The following is a 20066-nucleotide window of genomic DNA, read 5'->3' as shown; positions in this document are numbered from 1 at the left end:
GTTTTCGAGGGGGGAAAATCTGGCTTCGGGAGAAATGGGAATCTTGGACGGTCACCCTGGCGATGGCCAGGTGCTCCTCCGTTTCCGGCGCCCGCTCGGTTGCCCAGCAGCGGCGACTCTTTCGATCGGCAAAATCTCCGCCGCCCGGGATGACCCAGCGGCGATGGCGGGCAAAATGCAGATCAAAAGGGGAAAGGGAGAGGGAAAGGGAAAAACACGTGCCGGCGGCGATGAACTCGTAGCTCGGGAAAACCCAGCAGCCCCGATGCCCACGCCAGATCTGTGCCCGGGAGTACCCAGCGGCGACAAATCCCGCTCCCGTCCCGCTGCTCTGGCCCGGAGCTTGCCCAGCGGCCACGCGAAGTTGGTGCGGGAGAACCCAGCCACCAACTCGGCGAGTGAGTGAGCGGGAGGGGAACACTTTGGCGCGCGTCACGGAAAGGAATGACTTTTAACAACGCGGAGTTTCATGCGGGTGCGAGGGAGAAAGCGATAGGTTTTTCTGACTTCAGTTTCGGTGCTTTATTTTATTACTTAATTATTATGTCTACATTTTTATAATCTACGACTGCCGTCCCTAACCTGGCCCTACGCCACACTCCAAGAATCTACCCTGACATGGCGCTCGGCCGGCTCACCCGCTGTTATCGGTGGGCTGGGACACGTGTCCGGCAGCCGGGTATGATTTAACACTCGCGGGTCCTTTTGGACTTAGCCGTTGGCTTTGATTGTTTCGAGTCGCGGGGACTAATTTCGATCGCGTTCGCAGCTGCCAGAGAAGTGATCGCGGTCGCAGCTTGCAAAGCCCTTGTCGCCTCGTCTCTGCCAAAAATGTCCGGGCAGCGCAGCTTTCGGCCGTCGGCTTTGTTATTGTTTTTGTTTACGTTTTGATCGCGTTGTTTATGTTTTGGTCGGCATGTAAATAAACACGACCAAAACGTAAACACGCACGATCGTCGGAGGGGAAATGTCGCTGCCTCTGCCGCTGTTCGCGTCGGCAGCGGAGAGGGGAAATGTCTTCAACGCGGTCGCTACAGTCCGTCTTGGAAAAATGTATACGCCTGTGCGTTGCGGTCTTAATCTAAATCTAATTTGGCCCTTCTTGGGCAAATTAACTTTGGGCTTCATGCCCGCTTAAATGTACAGTTGTGTGTGTGAGTGTGTGAGTGTGTGTTATGGCTAATCCTAACTTACTAATTGCTAAACTTAACTATAAACTTAACTAATATTTACATTATTTACAAAATAGGGTTTTGTGACTTCGTCACACTCCACCCTATCTTCGGGAGGGATGGAGTTTGACGATTACCTTCCCACTTCGGTTTATCTGGACGCGGAAGCGTTGACTCGCCTCCTCCTCCAGGATCCGGGTCGTCCGTCGCCTTGGTATCGCCAGCCGCCCGTGTATCCGGCGAAGCAGGGCTGCCGGCAGCGTGTCGTTTGGTGTGGTCCACTCCGCCGGGGCAGGTACCCAGCGGGGAGGATTGAGGGCTCCCTCGTCGGTGTCCAACGACTCATCGGACGAGCTGGACGGACTGTCCGCCCAGGGCGCGCTCCGACGTCGTGCTCGGCGGCGTGGCGTCGCTGGTGGTGGATTGTCGGCTGGTCGTGGGTTGTTGGCTGGTGGTGTGTTGTCGGCTGGTGACTGGGCCATCTGCGGGATGCCGAGCTCCTCGCTGAGGTCCTCCGCTCTTCGGCGCGCCTCTTCTGCGGCCAGCTCCGCAATGGTGGGCAGGCGGGGTCGCGGATCGCGGCTGGAGGTCACCGCGGCGCATCGGGCGGTGATGTGAGGACCGGCGTAGAGACCTGGGCCAAATATCTCCTCGTACGAGGGCGGAGGAGGTCGGCTGCGACTGGTAGTGGCTGGGGCCCAGCTTTGTAGCGGCGAAGGTCCAGCGTGCGTGGTGTTGGGTGGAGTCCAGCATGGGGGCGGCGATCACGGGGCGTTGGACCAGCCACTGTCCTGGCTAGTCTCGTCCTCGTCGGCCGAGATGGTTGACGCTGTGTTGTTGCCGCTTCCCCAGTCGAATACGTCCACCGGTATCTCCCCGAAGCATTCGATCAGGGCGGCTTCTACTTCGCCCATGTACGGCGGGGCCCGGTTGTCGCTTGGGACCGGCCGTGGGCGGCGTCTCCTGCGGATATCGCTGCTTTCTTCCGCGGTGGGATCATAAATAATGGTCGCGTCGCTGTCGTCGCCGTCATCGCCAGTTGGGTCGTAGTGACGAGGTGTGTGGTTGTCGCGGCCCTCGTCGTCGGAGACCAGATCGTACGCCGCGCCCAGAGGTCCGGAAGCAGCGACCGGCTGCGGCTCTTCTCTGGGGGCTTCCCTGTGGGATGGGCCACATTGGTTGAGGCCCATGACTGCCTCGTCCAGGGTGTCGAAGGCGTCGAACAGGTCGCCCAGGGTGTCCTCCACCAGGTGGCCAAAATTGAACCAGTCGTCTGGCAGGGAGACGGCTTGATTCTGGGCGTCCTCGGCGTCGGCGGAGGGTGCACGATCTCCGGGTGGAGCATCGCGTCGTCGGGGCGGAGTCAGATTGACCCGAAGGGGTCCGAAGCGATCGTCGCGTGGCACCTCCTCCCCGTCATTGCCGTTGAGAGGGGCAACTTCCGGAGGGGGCGCCGGCGGCCCGATGTGGCCGGTGCGCAGGGGTGCCAGGAGCGGCATGCCCCTTGAGAGTGGGAGACGAAGTCCTGTGTGGTCGTCCAGGTGGGCGCCTCCTCTTCGTCATCGCCGCAGAGGGCGACTTCTGGAGGGAGTCGTTGGGGCCCAATGGGGCCGATGTGCCTGAGCACTAGGGGCGGCATTCCCCTCGCAGATGATGGCCGTAGTTCGGCGTGGTCATCCGCGTTCACCCCCTCCTCGTCATCGCCACGGTGGTGGGCGACTTCCAGAGGGAGTGGTCGTGGCCCGCTGGGGCTGGTGTGCAGAGGCGCCAAAGATGGCATACCCCTGGTAGAGGGTTGACGAGGCCCAGAGCGGTCGCTCGGGTCAGCTTCCTCTGCATCATCGTCGTCGGCGAGGATCACCGCCATGGGCATCTGTCGCTGCCGGAGGGAGCCGATGCCGAGGGAGGTGAGATTTCCCCCGGGGAGGGGCTGGCGAGATCTGGGCCCGGGGAGCGCCTGTAGAAGGCCCTCGATTGCGCCGTGCATCCAATGGGAGGCATCTGGTGGCGGAGCAGGGGTCATTGGGCGCCCAAGTTCGTCCATGCTTTTGGCTGGCGTCGGTGTTTGCGGAAATCTGGGGAGCGCGTGGCTCGTCGTGCCTTGTGGTAGGCGGGCTGAAGGCGGTTGCTGTAAGGACAGATGAGATGTGTATGTCGGAGATAACCGTTATTTAATTTAACCGTAGTCGAGCAGCGAGTTCTGTCCGCCTGCGCACTCAAAACGTATCTGTCCTCACGTCACTTTTTCTTTAGCCTTTTCACATTTTCTTACTTTTCACTCAAACGTCAATCCTAGACAATCTCTAGCTGTCTCTCTCACTCTTTCCTATTGTTGCGACAGACGAACAGACCTCACTCAGTAACCTTTTCCTGTTACCGACTCAACTGTCATTGCGCCTGCGCGCCAGCGACACCTACAGGCTACCAATACCTGAGCATGCCGAATAATTCTGTTGCCATAGCAACAAGCTTTCCAAATTTGCACTTAGCAACCAACTCGCCGACATGTATTAGTGTGTTGCCCTGGGCCCTACCTAATGGAGTGGGCTAGGACTGGCTACGGCTACGGCTTTTTGGGAAGAGACGCATGTTCACCCCACTAGGGGGTTCGGGACGTTGGACAGGCGCGCCTGTCAACAAGTGGCCCCTGTGAAACATGGTCGCCTTCCCTACATGGGTGCTCGTCGCTAGTGTTGGCGGTGCGGGATGGGTCCCCTGCGCCGTGCGGTCTTGGCTGCTGGCCGTGTGTCCAGAGTGGTGTCAATGGCATCTTCGATCGTGGTGTCTTCGGCGTCGGTGTCTTCCCGGTGGGTTCCGGCTTCGGTGTCTGCCTCATCCTCGTGGTGGTACGGCTTCAGTTGGTTCAGGCTGGCGGTCCGCCGGCGTCGACTTCCTGGCATGTGCAGTTGCACGATGTTCGGCGATGGGAACTTCGCTACCCTGAAGGGTCCTTCGCAGCAAGCTTTGCGGCAAAGCCCTCGGCCGCGTTGGATAAGGCGTGTCGACGTACCAGTACCATGGATCCAACTGGTGGTCTCCATGTCCTCCGGCGTAGGTTGTAGTGACGGCTCTGCTCGGCGGCGGCGCGGTCAGCGTTGTTTCGGACGACGTCGAAAATGTTCCGGAGTTGTTCGCTTCGCTCTGTCGGGGAAACCTCTGGGGTGCCTCGTCCGGGGGTAACTTCGTCGTACAACGTCTTCGGGAGTCGCGGTTCTCGGCCTTGTACCAAGAATGCTGGGCTGAATCCGGTAGTGTCCGAGACACTACTATTTATGGCCAAAGATATCTCCGGTAGGAGTTGATCCCACTCGTTCTGCTGGCCTCCATCCAAGTATTGGGCGATAATCGTCTTGATCGTTCGATTTCCTCTTTCCGTGGGATTCTGCCTCGGAGTGTAGGGCGCCGTGTGCTGCAGCTCCATTCCGAGGGACTGGCAGAACTTCTGGAATGAGCGGCCGGTGAACTGCGTACCGTTGTCGCAGACAAAGGTTCGGGGAACACCGAATCGGCTCAATATCCGCTCTCTGAAGGCTCGTTCCAGATGTGTGGCGGTAGCTTTGCGGAGTGGTACCAGTTCCACCCACTTGCTGAAGACGTCCAGAAATACTAGCAGCATCGTGTTGCCCTGTTTCGACCGCGGGAGTGGGCCGACGAAATCTGCGCAAAGGATGTGGAACGGTTCCTTGACCTGTCGAGTATACATTTGACCTGCAGGTTTTTCTTGGCTCACCTTATATCGCTGACAAGTGGGACAACGGCGAACGTACCGAGCCACCTCGCGGAACAATCCAGGCCAGTAATAGCGCTGGGCCACGCGAGTGCTGGTTTTCCGGACTCCTAGATGACCGGCAGTGGGGTGATCGTGGCACTCTTCTAGTACTCGCTGGCGATAGTCTGACCCTACGCACAGCTTCCAGGGCGTGTACTCCTCCTCCTCAGGTCGGAGTCCAAGGCGACGATATAGCTGGCCATTCTCCTCTCGGTAATCCGGAAACTTCGCTGGTTCGGTCCGAATCCTCTGGAGCATCCTCGTGATCCACTTACAGTTGACTCCTTGTACCTCCGCTTGCTGCACTATGGGCAGCGGTTGGCGAGAAAGGGCATCGGCCACTAAGTTCTGGGCCCCCTTCCGGTAATGGACGTCATACTGGTATTGTTGCAACTCCAATGCCCAACGGGCAATCCTGCCTGTTGGATTGTCGATGGAGTTCAACCACTTCAAGGAGTGGTGATCTGTGAGGACTTCGAAGCGGTATCCCTCGATGTAACACCGCATCTTCCGAATCGCCCAGACGATGGCGAGACACTCCTTCTCAGTCACTGAGTAGTTCCTCTCAGCAGTGTTGAGCCGGCGGCTGGCGTACGCTATCACCCTCTCGTTTCCCTCGATGGTCTGTGTGAGTACGGCTCCGATTCCGTAATCGCTGGCGTCAGTTTGTAGCACAAACTTCTCTGCAAAATCTGGGCAAGCTAGAATAGGGGCTTCGGTCAGCAGCGTCTTCAGCTCCTGGAAGGCCTTGTCCTGTCTTTGGGTCCATTCCCACTTGTGGCCCTTCTTCAGCAGCGATGTCATGGGTGCCACAACATCGGCGAAGTTCGGCACGAAGCGGCGGTACCAGGAAGCGATTCCCAGGCAACTGCGTAGCTCCTTTAAGTTCGTCGGCGGCGCGAGTCCACGGATCGCAGCGACCTTGTCCGGATCCGTGTGGATTCCGGCTTCGCTAATTACATGGCCCAAGTACACGATGCGGCACTGGAAGAAGTGGCACTTCCCTCTGTTGAGGCGCAGGTTTGCGCAGCGGAGACGTCTGAAAACTTCTCCAAGATTGGCGACATGCTCCTCTAGTGTGGAGCCGATGACAATAATGTCATCCAGATATGCAAACGCATGGGGTTCCATATCCGGACCGATGACCGTCTGTAAGGCGCGTTGAAACGTGGCGGGAGCGGAGTGAAGTCCGAAGGGCATGACTCTCCAATGAAACAACCCTCTTCCGGGAACGGTAAACGCCGTGCACTCCCGGCTGTCCGGGGCCACTGGGATTTGCCAATACCCATTTTTGAGGTCCAACGTCGAGATGAATTTCGCGTTCCGGAGTCGCTCCAAGATTTGATGGATCCTCGGAAGCGGATACGCGTCCGGCACGGAGTTCTCGTTGAGTTGGCGATAGTCAACGCACATGCGGACTTCGCCATTCTTCTTGGCCGCGATTACGATAGGCGCGCTATGCGGGCTTTTGGAAGGTTCAATGCGTCCGTCTCGCAGGAGTTCATTGATTTGCTTGTCAATGACGGCCCTCATGGCTGGATTCCTTGGAAAGTACCGCTGTTTAAGGGGTCGATCGGTGCGCATGAAGATGCGATGCTCTGCGATGTGTGATACCCCTGAAAGAGTATCAAATTTGGCCAGTTCCTGGCCCAGGAACTCCTTCACCCAAGGCTCGGGGTAATCCTGCGTCTCGGGCTCCTCTGTCTGGAAAGAGACCTGATCCTCTGTGGAATGACTCACCGAATTGACGGTTCCGCATAGGGGCGGGCTCGGCTCCGGCGTTTCCTCGACGTGATCCTGGAAGCGGACACGTTTGGTGGAGGTACGGAAAGGTTTCCGTTGCGCGGCTGTGGCATCTGCCACGGGCAAAGCCTGTCTCCAACAGGGCGGCTGGTTCTCCGTCGCTGGTGATGCTGTGTCTCGAAACTGTGCTCGAGGTGAGGTGCTTGGCTGGTCGTCGAGTTCGGAGCATGGCTCCCTTGGCTGCCCTCGATGGGTAGAGCGTGGCTCTCTTTGGGCTGTCGTCGGTGGCTTCTCGGCGTGGGTGGAGTGTGACTCCGGTGCCGTGCTTCGCTGATCAGAGTGTGACTCTGCATGATGTGCCCTTGGTGGCTCTTCGGATGTGGAGCGTGGTTCCGTCGATATGCTTCGCTGTTCAGAGCGTGGCTCTGAGTGGTGGGCCGTTGGCGGCTCTTCGTGGTTGGAGTGTGACTCCGTTGATGTACTTCGCTGGGCAGAGCGTGGCTCTGCGGGCTGGTCCCGTGGGTTGGAGCGTGGCTCCCTTCGCTGGTCAGAGCATGGCTCTGTTATTGGTCTTCGCTGGTCAGAGCGTGGCTCTGTTTTTGGTCTTCGCTGGTCAGAGCGTGGCTCTGTTGTTGGTCTTCGCTGGTCAGAGCGTGGCTCTGTTGTTGGTCTTCGCTGGTCAGAGCGTGGCTCTGTTGTCCTGGCCGGGGCGTTCTGTGTTACCGCAGCCCAGGGTGGCTTGCTGTGGTCGTTCGGTTGGAGGCGGAGGGTCTGCTATTGGCTTCGGGGATACGAAGGGTTCCTCGGGTGATTCCCGGTCACACGAGGCCCTTGCCCGTTTCCCGACGGTGGCTGTCGGCAACAGTCAATCGTCCTGCGTCCTCGTTGGCCGCAATCCCAGCAGAATAGGATCCGTGGATTCCTGCATTCGGCTTCGAAGTGCCCGGATTGGCCACAATTCCGGCAGGCGTCGCGAACGTTGACGGCTTCTGGTCGTGGTGCCACCGCGCTCTGGCTGGTGCAAGCGTTCCGGCTAAGGGAACCGTTGAGGGCGTTGCCTGAAGAGGGCGCCTGTTGAGCTCGTCGAGTGGGCATCCTGTCTCCGTCTGCTGCGTAGCTGGCTCCTGTGGCCTGGCGTTGAGTCGGGATCCGGTTCTCGAGCGTTCTTCCGCCTCGGCTGCGTGTCTCCTCGTAGTTGGTCACGAGGTGCGTTAGCTCGGTCAGCGTACGGAAATCCTGCCTCCGGGTATAGAGTTGATACTCCGGCAGCATATTTTCGTAGATCCTCTCCAGCTCCTTGTCCGATGAGAATCCGGCCCGGCGCATCTGCAAGCGAATGTCGATAAGGTAGTCCTTGAATGGCTCGTTGGGCTTCTGAAAGTGCATCCTTATCTCATCCTCCAGCCGCTGATAGTATCGCGGTGGCAGGAAGAAGTCAAGGAACTCTCGGCGGACCTCGGTCCAGCTGGCTTGTTGGAGTCCGCTCGTGCGGAACCAACTTTCGGCTCGGCCGGCCAGCAGCACCACCAGGGCTTGGGCCAGATATCTCCGGTCGATCCGGCAGGTATCGGCACGCTCCTCGATGTGCTCTATAAATCCAAGAGGATCCGTCGTTCCCTCGAACGAAAGGCCCCACTTGGTCATCCTGTCGATCAGGATTGCTCCCAAGCCGGCTTCACTCGGGGAATGCGCAAATCGCGCAGGCTTCTCCGCCTTCGGGCGTCGCCCGGTGGCTGGTGACGTACTGGGTGGTAAGAAAAGCGAAGGTGGTATCAATGATGCCGACGTGGCCGGTTCCGGCGAGATGAGAGACGGGTCCAGCGGTATGGGCGACTTCAATTCGCCAGTGGGTGCGTTCCCGAACCGGCGTTCCAGTTCGTCGAGTCGATCCTGGATTTCCTCGGAATTGTTAGGCTGCCGCGAGAATGCTATGAGCCGCGCACGTTGCTCATCTACCGTGCCGCTTCGGTCGAGTCCGAACTCGCCGAGGATGGTTTCTAATTCCATCTTTTTGCGGTAGCTTATCCACGTGACGCCCATGGTTCGCAGGATTCGCGGGGAACAAGGATCAGAAATAACAATGGGTCTCGAGAGAGTGAAAGACGGCAGGATACCGGTGGCAACGACTGGATTCTATATCGCCGGACTTGACGTCGCCGGTGGGTGCGTTCCCGAACCGGCGTTCCAGTTCCTCGAGTCGATCCTGGATTTCCTTGGAATTGCTTGGCTGCCGCGCAAATGCTATGAGCCGCGCGCGTTGCTCGTCCACCGTGCCGCTTCGGTCGAGTTCGAACTCGCCTAGGATGGTTTCTAGCTCCATCTTTTTGCGATAACTTATCCAAGTGACGCCCATGGTTCACAGGATACGCGGAGAGAAAAGGATCAGAGATAACGGGTCTCGAGAGAGTGGAAACGGCGGGATACGACTGGATTCTTTATTGCTGGACACGAGTTTGCGGGTGGATCTCGCAGGATCCGCACTGTGTGCACGTATACCCTTGATTCGGATCTCGCAGGATCACAGAGCTTTGTCAGAGAATTTTACTTTATTAGGGTAAGGTGGGGTAAAGCCGACAGTGTGGGTAAACCCGACCTCCCTCTGTTTTCGAAAATCGGAAGCACTACGCAAAATAATATTAGTGTTGTCGTGTAGAGCATCGAAAACAATGTAAATGGTGGTATGACAGCATTTTATTAGTCAACATTGAGATGGTCAAACGACAACAAGTTTGTTTTCACAATTTTGAATTTCATTTTTGTGCATAATTAACTGCAGGATATTTCTTTTTGTCAAAGTTATCGCATGAAAAGGTAAGTGGATTTAGATTCTTTGAATAAAGTCCTACAAAGTGCATATAAGTTTGGTTCATTTTTTTTCATAATTTCTTTTTTAATTGCGTTTTTATGAAAAATTACGTGGTGGGGCAAATCCGACCTCTAAATAGTGGGGTAAATCCTGCCGCAAAAAATCCAAAAAAAACAACAATCACACCAAAACCATCAACATCGCAGCCAATCAAACGTTCAACTCGAACCAAAAAACGCCAGCAAGCTATTTGAGCAGCGAATCAGATGATATTGATGAATTATTTTGCTATTTTAATTTTTTTAATTCTATTATCTTTTATTATCATTATATAACATAACATTGATTGATTTATCATTGCAAAACCTATATTTAGGTTATATCTGTACTAAATCAACCAAAAACATAGGCGGTCGGGTTTACCCCATCATTTTTGAACATAGCAAAAATGAACTTTTTCGTAAAACGCTTGTATCTCAAAACTTTTCAAAGGTATGAATAAAATGCTATGCTATAGAAAGTTGCGCAAAAGTCTAACCTTTAATTTGGTATATATAACGACTTGATCCGATGTAAAATAAGCATTTTATAGCCAAAACCATTTACTAGGTCGGCTTTACCCCACCTTACCCTATATCTTATTGGTGTTTTATTATATTTATTCCAATCTTATTGTTTATTCGTTAGTATTGATTTATCCTTATTATTTGTATTTATTATTTTAGTTATTCGATTTCGATTTATTATCTTCGGTATTTTATTCGTTTCCAGTATTTTTTTCGGCGATCGATTATTATTTATTCTTTTAGTATTTATTCTTCGATTATTATTTATTCGATTTTAAGTATTTATGTCTGCGATTATTATTTATCCGTTTATTTTATTTTATTCAAATAAAATTATTCCTGGATTTATTTTATTATTGGTTTATTATTCTGTCTGGATTTATTTAATTATTGTTATATTTGAGTTTATTTAATTTTTATTATATTTTGGCTTATTTAATTTTTATTATTTCGGGTTATGATTTGGATTATTTATTTATTTGAATCCTTATTATTTTATAATTTTTATTATGTTCTCGGCGGCAGGATTCTTTGAGGGTTCGCGGGTGTCCTCGACGTGGTTGAAGGATTTTGAAAATCTTCCCGATGTGTGAAAGGATACGACGATGAGTGTGTTGAGTTGATTTCAAAGGGTGTAAACGGCGAGCGATGTGTATTCGACGAGGTGGTTCTGCGATGTGTATTCAATGAGCTGATCTTCCGAAGTGTGTCCCGCCTAGCGAGGGTCCCCCGTATATATTAATGCTTAAGCTAGCCGACGCTGCTGCCGCGGGCAGAGCAGAACTGGAGATGTGTGTGGGCCACGTGTGTGTGTGCTTGCTCGAAGCGTCCCTCTGCCGGCGTTGACGCTGGCAGTGACGTTGACTACGATTTCTGGCGTAACTGTACCGCTTATTTTGGCGACGATGCGTATGCACCAATGGAAATTTACCATGCGTTTTTTTCTATTCCCTTTTCTCCTGTACTTTTGCAGATTTTTGCCGGCGACCGTACGTCGCGACACGCGGGACGAAAATTTCTTACACTCGCAAAAACGAATGTGCGCTGGTCGAAAAATATGTTTATAAAATATATTTCCTGACATTAAATTTTCTATATCGTCCTTTAGAAAACTAAATTTCCCTGTTTTTGCCTTCGCGAAAAATGTATATTTATATATTTTCCTACTAAAAATTTCTGTTTTCGGCCAATGGGGCTTTAATCCACTGAGAAAAATTATCCTAGCTGTCCTGACCGGTCCCTGTTCGGGCGCCATCTGTAAGGATGTGTCTTAGGCCGGGGTAAACCTCAGCGGCCCAGGATTCCTCTCCAGAAATATTTATATTTTAGAGACGGCCAGAACATGGACGCCGAATTTTTAATGAATTTTCTAGGCAAATAACAGCAGCGAAAGGGGCTCGTTTTCGAGGGGGGAAAATCTGGCTTCGGGAGAAATGGGAATCTTGGACGGTCACCCTGGCGATGGCCAGGTGCTCCTCCGTTTCCGGCGCCCGCTCGGTTGCCCAGCAGCGGCGACTCTTTCGATCGGCAAAATCTCCGCCGCCCGGGATGACCCAGCGGCGATGGCGGGCAAAATGCAGATCGAAAGGGGAAAGGGAGAGGGAAAGGGGAATTCTTAGAACGCGCGATCACCCTGGCGGTGGCCAGGTGCTCCTCCGTTTCCTGCGCTCGCCCGGTTGCCCAGCAGCGGCGACTCTTCCGATCGGCAAAATCTCCGCCGCCCGGGATGACCCAGCGGCGATGGCGGGCAAAATGCAGATCGGAAGGGAAAAGGAAGGGGAAAGGGAAAAACACGTGCCGGCGGCGATGAACTCGTAGCTCGGGAAAACCCAGCAGCCCCGATGCCCACGCCAGATCTGTGCCCGGGAGTACCCAGCGGCGACAAATCCCGCTCCCGTCCCGCTGCTCTGGCCCGGAGCTTGCCCAGCGGCCACGCGAAGTTGGTGCGGGAGAACCCAGCCACCAACTCGGCGAGTGAGTGAGCGGGAGGGGAACACTTTGGCGCGCGTCACGGAAAGGAATGACTTTTAACAACGCGGAGTTTCATGCGGGTGCGAGGGAGAAAGCGATAGGTTTTTCTGACTTCAGTTTCGGTGCTTTATTTTATTACTTAATTATTATGTCTACATTTTTATAATCTACGACTGCCGTCCCTAACCTGGCCCTACGCCACACTCCAAGAATCTACCCTGACATGGCGCTCGGCCGGCTCACCCGCTGTTATCGGTGGGCTGGGACACGTGTCCGGCAGCCGGGTATGATTTAACACTCGCGGGTCCTTTTGAACTTAGCCGTTGGCTTTGATTGTTTCGAGTCGCGGGGACTAATTTCGATCGCGTTCGCAGCTGCCAGAGAAGTGATCGCGGTCGCAGCTTGCAAAGCCCTTGTCGCCTCGTCTCTGCCAAAAATGTCCGGGCAGCGCAGCTTTCGGCCGTCGGCTTTGTTATTGTTTTTGTTTACGTTTTGATCGCGTTGTTTATGTTTTGGCCGGCATGTAAATAAACACGACCAAAACGTAAACACGCACGATCGTCGGAGGGGAAATGTCGCTGCCTCTGCCGCTGTTCGCGTCGGCAGCGGAGAGAGGAAATGTCTTCAGCGCGGTCGCTACAGTCCGTCTTGGAAAAATGTATACGCCTGTGCGTTGCGGTCTTAATCTAAATCTAATTTGGCCCTTCTTGGGCAAATTAACTTTGGGCTTCATGCCCGCTTAAATGTACAGTTGTGTGTGTGAGTGTGAGAGTGTGTGTGTTATGGCTAATCCTAACTTACTAATTGCTAAACTTAACTATAAACTTAACTAATATTTACATTATTTACAAAATAGGGTTTTGTGACTTCGTCACAGTAGTTAAACCTATTCAGATGAGCCAAAAAAAATGCATCCATTTTTGTTTTTGAAAATAATAAAAATAATATAACAACAAAACCTACAAGACACTATTTTTATTATTTCACAAAAGACAGATTTCTTTATACAAATAAATGTATTTCGATCAAATCGGAGGGCTTGTTGCAGAGATACACCGTTTCAAACTTAAAAGAAAAGTCAAACCTATTCAGTTGAGCGGCACTGTATGTGTTTTATTTGTTTTAAATGCTGGCACTACCTATTTAAGGATATATAAGAAATTCTTTGCGACAGCACCATGTACCAAGAGTGACCAAAGGAAATTACTCCAAAATCACTTTAAAGTGACAAATATCATCATGTTTTTACCGATACGGTTTCCTTAACCCCCAGTGCATTCCATTACATAATTAAAACATTTGTTTTTTTAGGATTTTGGTGCCAGATTGGTGTCGAAATAGACTAATACTTATAAATTTTCCTGTGAGCTGTGTTTCGGTTCCCAAATTAGATGCAAGATATGTGTAACAAATGTAGTGTGAATTAGGTGCGCCCTATGTTGCAGGATCACATATTAAGAGGTCAAGTGGTATCAAAATAGCTATTTATAAGCAAACATAACAGCAAGGATCGTCTAAAATATGCATAGAAGGTTATAATTCACTCAATTTTCTTTTGGAATGATTTTATACTTGCATATAAGTAAAAATTAACCAATGTAGTTTTGAATGGACTAAAATTTGTCCTGTGGTGACTGAATTCCTGCCTGTAAAACAAGCACCTCAAAGCTTTTGTAAAGCATGGTGGATTCATTCCATTGTTGGGCCTGTATGGCGTCAATTGGCGTGACGAAACAAATTTTTTTTAAATAACAAGTAAATGGCAATATGTTAACTTAAAAATTAAAGACAAATTTGCTAAAATTGGCAGAAAAACTGCGCTTACGGGATCGTTTTGGGTACTAGCAGACTAAGATCACATGTCCGAGCACATGTGAGGGCGTGGCTGGTGGAAATATATTTTAGACTAAAATAAATAATACTAATAACATTATGAATTTAAATGCTGGAAACACACACAAAACAAAGTTTCATTACATTTTACCTATACCCTTTATGTTTACAGTTTGACAGTTACAGTTTTACATTCCCAGCTTTACATTTTCTCTACATTTACCGATCGTTTATATGGCAGCTATATGTTATAGTCGTCCGATTTTCATAAAATTTTTACCAAAATTTTGGAATAATATAAAATGGCTCTATCTAAAAAATGATGCAAAAATATTGAAAGAAAGCCAAGTTATAATTTGTTTTCTAAAAATTTATCGAACATTTGTATGGCAGCTATATGATATAGTGGTCCGATCTGACATGTTCCGATATATATAGCAGAGAGAGTATATAGAAGACTATATGCAAAGTTTCATTTAGATAGCTTTAAAACTGAGGGACTAGTTTGCGTAGAAACAGACAGACGGACGGACGGAAAGACGGACATGGCTAGATCGACTCAGCTGTGCTGATCAATAATATATCGACGCATTTTCGCGAAAGTATCGTATGTCGAAAAATCCAATTTTACAGGAGAAGCTTTTTTGTGCTTTAATCTCTTAGGAAGCACTATAGAAAAGACAAAATTGAAACTTAATTTTTATCGGAACTATAGGGTTTTCAGTTATAATATTTCACAGGGTAGTGAGACATTAGGTGCCTAACAATTTTGCATTAAAATCTCAATTTCGAAAGAAAGCGACATACGATACTTTCGCAAAAATGCGTCGATATATACTTTATAGGGTCGGAAGGGTCTCCTTCACTGCGTTGCAAACTTCTGACTGAAATTATAATACCCTGCAAGGGTATAAAAAAACAAAAAAAAAAACAAACGGCAAGGAGACAAAAGGCGCGAAGCCAAAAAAATAAACCCCCAAAGGGAATTAAAAACAAGCACGGAGCTTTAAATTACGCGCACAAGAAGGGCCGAAGGAGGAAAGGTGTTTCCAATAAATAGGCAGCAGATGGAGGAACGTAAGAACAGGTTATATAGATAAAACTACCTGGAAATGGTAGTTTTACACAGATAAATTCAATACCTGTGAGATCGTCAATTTGAACCAGGTCCCACCTCGCTGGGAAAGACGGTCCAATCTATAAGTTGTGTACTTACTCGGAAAATTTTCGGAGCTGAGAATCTCCAGCTTTTACCAGGTCTCGGTAAACACAATCACCTGGGATGCAAACGAAAAACTATCAGAATACAATTTAGAGAGCTTGCTGCGTAAGCCTCTAGTATTCTGATAGGAAAGTAGATGGGAGGTATTTAGTTTTTTGGCACAGCCGTTACGCCAGCGGTCGCTGTGGTTTGTGCCGGCCTTGAAGGTAGTTTTTTCTTTATTTTTACCTCGTACTCCTTGACTACAGCGTCCTCGGGCCAGAAGTCAAAAAGATCGAGGGAGACACTTATCTTAAACTATTAGATGTCTCTGGGGTATGAAAAATATAATTTTTTCCACTTTCACATTTTTTGCTTGTTTTTTGCTCAGTATATGAGCTAGTACATCTTCCGATGCGAGGTCAGGGGCAAGCCGAGAAACAAATATTGTTTTTAATGGTGGAATAGCGGTGAGGGTCTTTGGTAAGCCAGTGGTCCGGCCTTTTTTTGCCCTGTGGGATAGCTGCGATTTTTTTGAAGTCTGCGGGGTCTGAGATTGAGACACGGCAGCGGACTCAACTGATAAAACTTGTGCAGCTGCTGCCATTACTATCCCGGCACATTCGATTGCCGAATCTTTAGCCGTTCCCGATCTCAACACCATTGGAGTTGGTGTCGGGGGCTGGGCCGAGGGAGTGTGCCAAATCTTTGGTTGCTGGGGATAGCCCAGTTGCAGCCGACCAGAAGCAGATTTTTTGCGCTTTGGTGACTCACTTAACAGCTTCATCCCGTTTAATTGAGCGTCCAGCGCTGTGAACAGGTCATTCGCTTTGCGAAAATTGACCCTAAGTTCACTAAATCCACTTCTGGTTAGCCGCATAAAGGATAACATTTCCTTCTTAACCTCTCGACAGGTATGACAACAATAGCACAAGCCATTTTTGGCAGAAATTGCGTCTCCGATACGGCCCGTTAAGTCTAGACACTTAGCGTGAACAACCGCATCGCAAGGCCAGCAGTAAAGGCTGGGCTGATCTGCCAAAACCTCTTTTTGGCAGCCTTTAATTTCGCAGATAAAATTTGACACCATTTTCACAAACCTTCAACCACGGTGCACAGATAAGCGGTGCCGAAAAAAACAAGAGAGCGGGAGAGTAGGCGTGGGAGAGCGGAGAACAGACGAAAGCTTAGAACCGCGTGAGTGCAGCTATAAGCAACTAAAACGGGACAGCACAAAAGGGGACAAGAAAACGCAAAACAATCAAGTGATTAATAAAAAATATAAATATTAATTAAACACTGAAAGCCACATGCACATGCACTCGCGTAGGGAAACGGCAAAGTTACGAATTGTATTTTAACAAAATAAATCTGGACCCCGGTGGTTTTAAATGCAAAACAACACAAAAGATCGGAGCGAAAAACAAAAACACGACCGTTCGCTATGAAAGTCAAAAGCTAGGTTAAATGTAGATATACCATTTTATAATTAAAGCTATTCAAAGCATGTCAGCAATTGAACTGCCAGAAGATCGCCCCGTATCATATTTTCTAACTCCGCGACCTGCCGGTTGAGCTTACGTTCGTCCGCTCTCATTACAGTACCTATTAGCCTGCGAGCACCAGATTACTGTTTATTAAGAGCACTTAAAAAGTTATTGAGGAAAATGGGAAAAATGTAAAACAACTAAGAAGGAAATTAGAAACTAAGAAGAAATTAGAGAAAATTTAGAAATTGAAGAAGAAATAATTAAGGAAAATCGACCAAATTTAGAACAAGTTAGACAAGAAACAGAAGAAAATCAAATAAAGTCTTAGTTAAGAAACGAAACCTACTACAATTTGAAAAGAAAGCTAAATTCTGAATATAGAGAAGGTGACTATGTTATGGTAAAGAGTTTTAATAGTACCGCAGGAGTTAGTAGAAAGTTAATACCCAAAAGCAAAGGACCGTACATTATCGAAAAAGTCTTAAGAAATTATAGACTTTTGCTAAATATATCGATGGTTTTCAATTATCTCGAAATTCATACCAAAGCGTTTGGGGCACTAATATAATTCGGCATTGGATGAAAGATGATAATAAATCCATATAGATAATATAAAAAAATTAAATTAAAAAAAAAGAGAAAATTAATGATATAAATATAGAAAAATATAAAAACTGAGTTAAAAAATAAATTATAGATAATATATATATTATTAACTAATTCTAAAACATATTTTATTAGCCGAGATAGTGGGCTATCTTATGGTCAGGACGGTCGATTTTTAAGCAGACCAATTACGATAATTAAGATCTGGTCACACTATTCGCTGAGCTACGCTCTCTGAGAGAGCAGGTTACTCTCTCTCTCTCTCTCTCAGAGAGCGCCGCTGCTGGGTTTCTGGGTTGAAAAGTGAGCTGCCTTCGTGCAGCACGATCACTGTCATTCGAGCGAACGAAAAGTATAGACGTGCCGTGTAAAGAAAAACTAAAGAATAAAGAAGTTATAAAGAAAACATCCTGTCACATTATTTAATGTGTTTGCTGCCAAAAATACTCCATCTGAACCCCTTCCCGAGGGTGCCGACTGGGCAATGGGCACTGAATTAGCCGGAACACGGGTAATGCATCGCTGCTTGCCCCGTCCGCGATAGTACAGTGTCTAGCAAAGGCTACGATTCAATTCCTTCTGCCCTAAAGAGCCGAACCGTAGCCATGGCTGGAGGTGGCTGGCGGACGGCATAGAACGCAAGTGGGCGGTACCCCTGAAAAATAAACCATTCTGAAGAGTTTAAATGATGAAACCATGGCTGGGATGTCAGCCCAAACGTCGGTGGAAGGGGTGACCGCTACCACCGGCGGGCACGCGGGGGAGCAATCCTCTCTGCGTGTCGCCAGCGGTTACACCTCTGATGTGACGGGAGCAGGTCATGTCAGTTGCAACGCTACTGCCGAAAAAATTACGAAGGGGAAGTTAAGCCGCTCACGTTCCATAGTCGATACAGACTCGGACCTTGAGAGCGTGCAGCTCTCCAAATAGAAGGATGAAAGCCTTCTCCACACACCGAAACCAGGCACCAGCTCCCAGCGCAGGGACGGGCCAAAACGGTCAAGCGAGGGAATGAAGGCCAAGGCGCTGTAGAATGCTGCCCTCCGCATCCAGGATCGGCTCCAGGAAAAAGCCGCCCCAGAGAAGGTAAAGCTTGCCTGGGAGCAGCAGATCAGCAAAAGAAATATATGTTAAAGAAACAAGAACAGACCTGTAAAAAGTGTTAAACATAAGGTAAGAAAACAAGTATGAAATAATTAATAAAGATAAAGAATCAAGAAACTTCCTGTCAATATCTTATTTCAGTATTTACTTTTTAATTTACCAACCACATACAAATAAGTAGTAACAAATATTTGTCTTTTCAACTAGATGAAGCGCATGGCAATTAATATTAATTAATAAAATAAAATGTCTAAGAGTCTAACCTGATTTAGAGATCCTTGTTGTGGAGTTGCTTGATATTTCTCCCATTTAGCCATAACATCGCACACATTTTCTTCCGATAAAAGACTTCTTTCTGAATTTCCAATTACTTCGTAAATTGCATATCCCTTAGAGTTATCTTGTAGTCCAATATTTTTTTTTATAATTTCCATAACATCACTTGCTGAAGAACTCGGTTGAAATTCAATTGAATAATAACGACCATCCATAAAGTAAAATTTGGAATAACAAGGTCTCCGGTTAGTTGTACATAAAATTTCATCACTACTTGGTGTCCACTGCCGTCTTCTTGTTCCTTGGGTTCTAAAAAAACACTTTTAAGCGAAAGACATTATTATTACTTAATCACTCTTTAGAAGTTAAAAAAATATATATTTTTAAGTGTGTATTTATTTATTTTAAAAGTGCTAAAATATTGTTTTTTAACAACATTTGTGCGCAACAGAATACAAATTAAATTCACAATCCGAGCTCAAGAATGGAAGATAATTAAGGCTCCGACTTATATACTAGTGCGAGTAGTCAAAGATTTTTTGTAAAGTTTATTTAAGATAGCTCCAAAAATAGGTATAGAATAAGCCGTCTGTATTTAACCTATACATTCGAGTTTCATCACCCGCCCGTTCTCACATCACCAGCAGCTACGCACACACACACACTCACCAGAAGAGCGACGAAATATTCACCACAAAAAGTGGTCACGTGACCTTGCGCCGCGTAGGAGCGAGCGAGATAGCACACGATCGTGCATACAAGCAACTCCCGAAAATTGGCACGCGCCCAAAAGAAATAGCGAGAGGAGGCAAGGACAAAAACTTCGAGAGGCCGAAAAACGGAGCAGCGAAAACTTAGCAAAGCGCGTGACAACTTCACTTTCTGTGACGTGGTCGACTAGAAAAGAAGTGCGATTTTCGTGTGGGAGAAGGCGTTCGCCACTCCACGTGCCGGAGTGAAAAAACCTCAGACGAACACGAAGATTATTTTGGCCCAAGAATACCAAGCGAGGAGACGCGCCACAGCCCAACAGCGGCATCGAGACGCGACGCAGACCAGCAACGGAGATCGCGCCACCAAACCCCCAGCCGTCGATTGGCGCGGGACGCAGGAGGAAACCAGGAGACAAGAAGCAGAGTGTGCCGGCCCAGGACCAGCGGCGGTGCACCCCCAAAGGATTCACATGTGTGTGTGCATGAGGGTGAGACGGGTGAGTGTAAGAAGTGAAACCGCATTTTGGCCAGCGAGCGTATCACGTGCACAGGGAAATATCTCAAAGGCCTCGATGCGGTTTCACCTAGGAGTAGGCTCGAAATTGTAACTTGTAACCCTAACCTTTTTAACCATGAACACTGAAAGAAACGCCTGAAATACAAATGAAAACCAAAACAATGCAAAGTAATTAAATAAAATATTTCCTAAGAATATGAACATAAGGCTACAAACATAGTGCACGCTGAGACGAAGCTGAAAATTAAGACGAAGCTGAAGACGAATTGCTTGCGATGCGAGTAAGCTAATAGGTTGCA

General features: G+C 49.0%; 1 protein-coding gene across 2 annotated transcripts in view; it reads right to left on the bottom strand.

The window, feature by feature from the left end:
• The window catches only part of Myo81F (Myosin 81F), a 530639-nt gene that overhangs the window by 75560 nt on the left and 435013 nt on the right, over positions 1-20066 (bottom strand). Inside the window, exon 19 of one of the 2 annotated variants that reach the window (XM_070285196.1) lies at positions 18525-18857. In XM_070285196.1, the coding sequence (XP_070141297.1) occupies positions 18525-18857 (333 nt within the window). Of the gene's footprint in view, positions 1-16540; positions 16669-18524; positions 18858-20066 lie in introns of those variants that run through there. The other variant, XM_070285197.1, reaches the window with a different exon arrangement.

Source organism: Drosophila kikkawai, chromosome 3L, assembly GCF_030179895.1.
Source record: "Drosophila kikkawai strain 14028-0561.14 chromosome 3L, DkikHiC1v2, whole genome shotgun sequence".
NCBI lineage: Eukaryota > Metazoa > Arthropoda > Insecta > Diptera > Drosophilidae > Drosophila > Drosophila kikkawai.
Note: the sequence above shows the minus strand (reverse complement) of the source record. Positions and strands in the feature narration are given on the sequence as shown.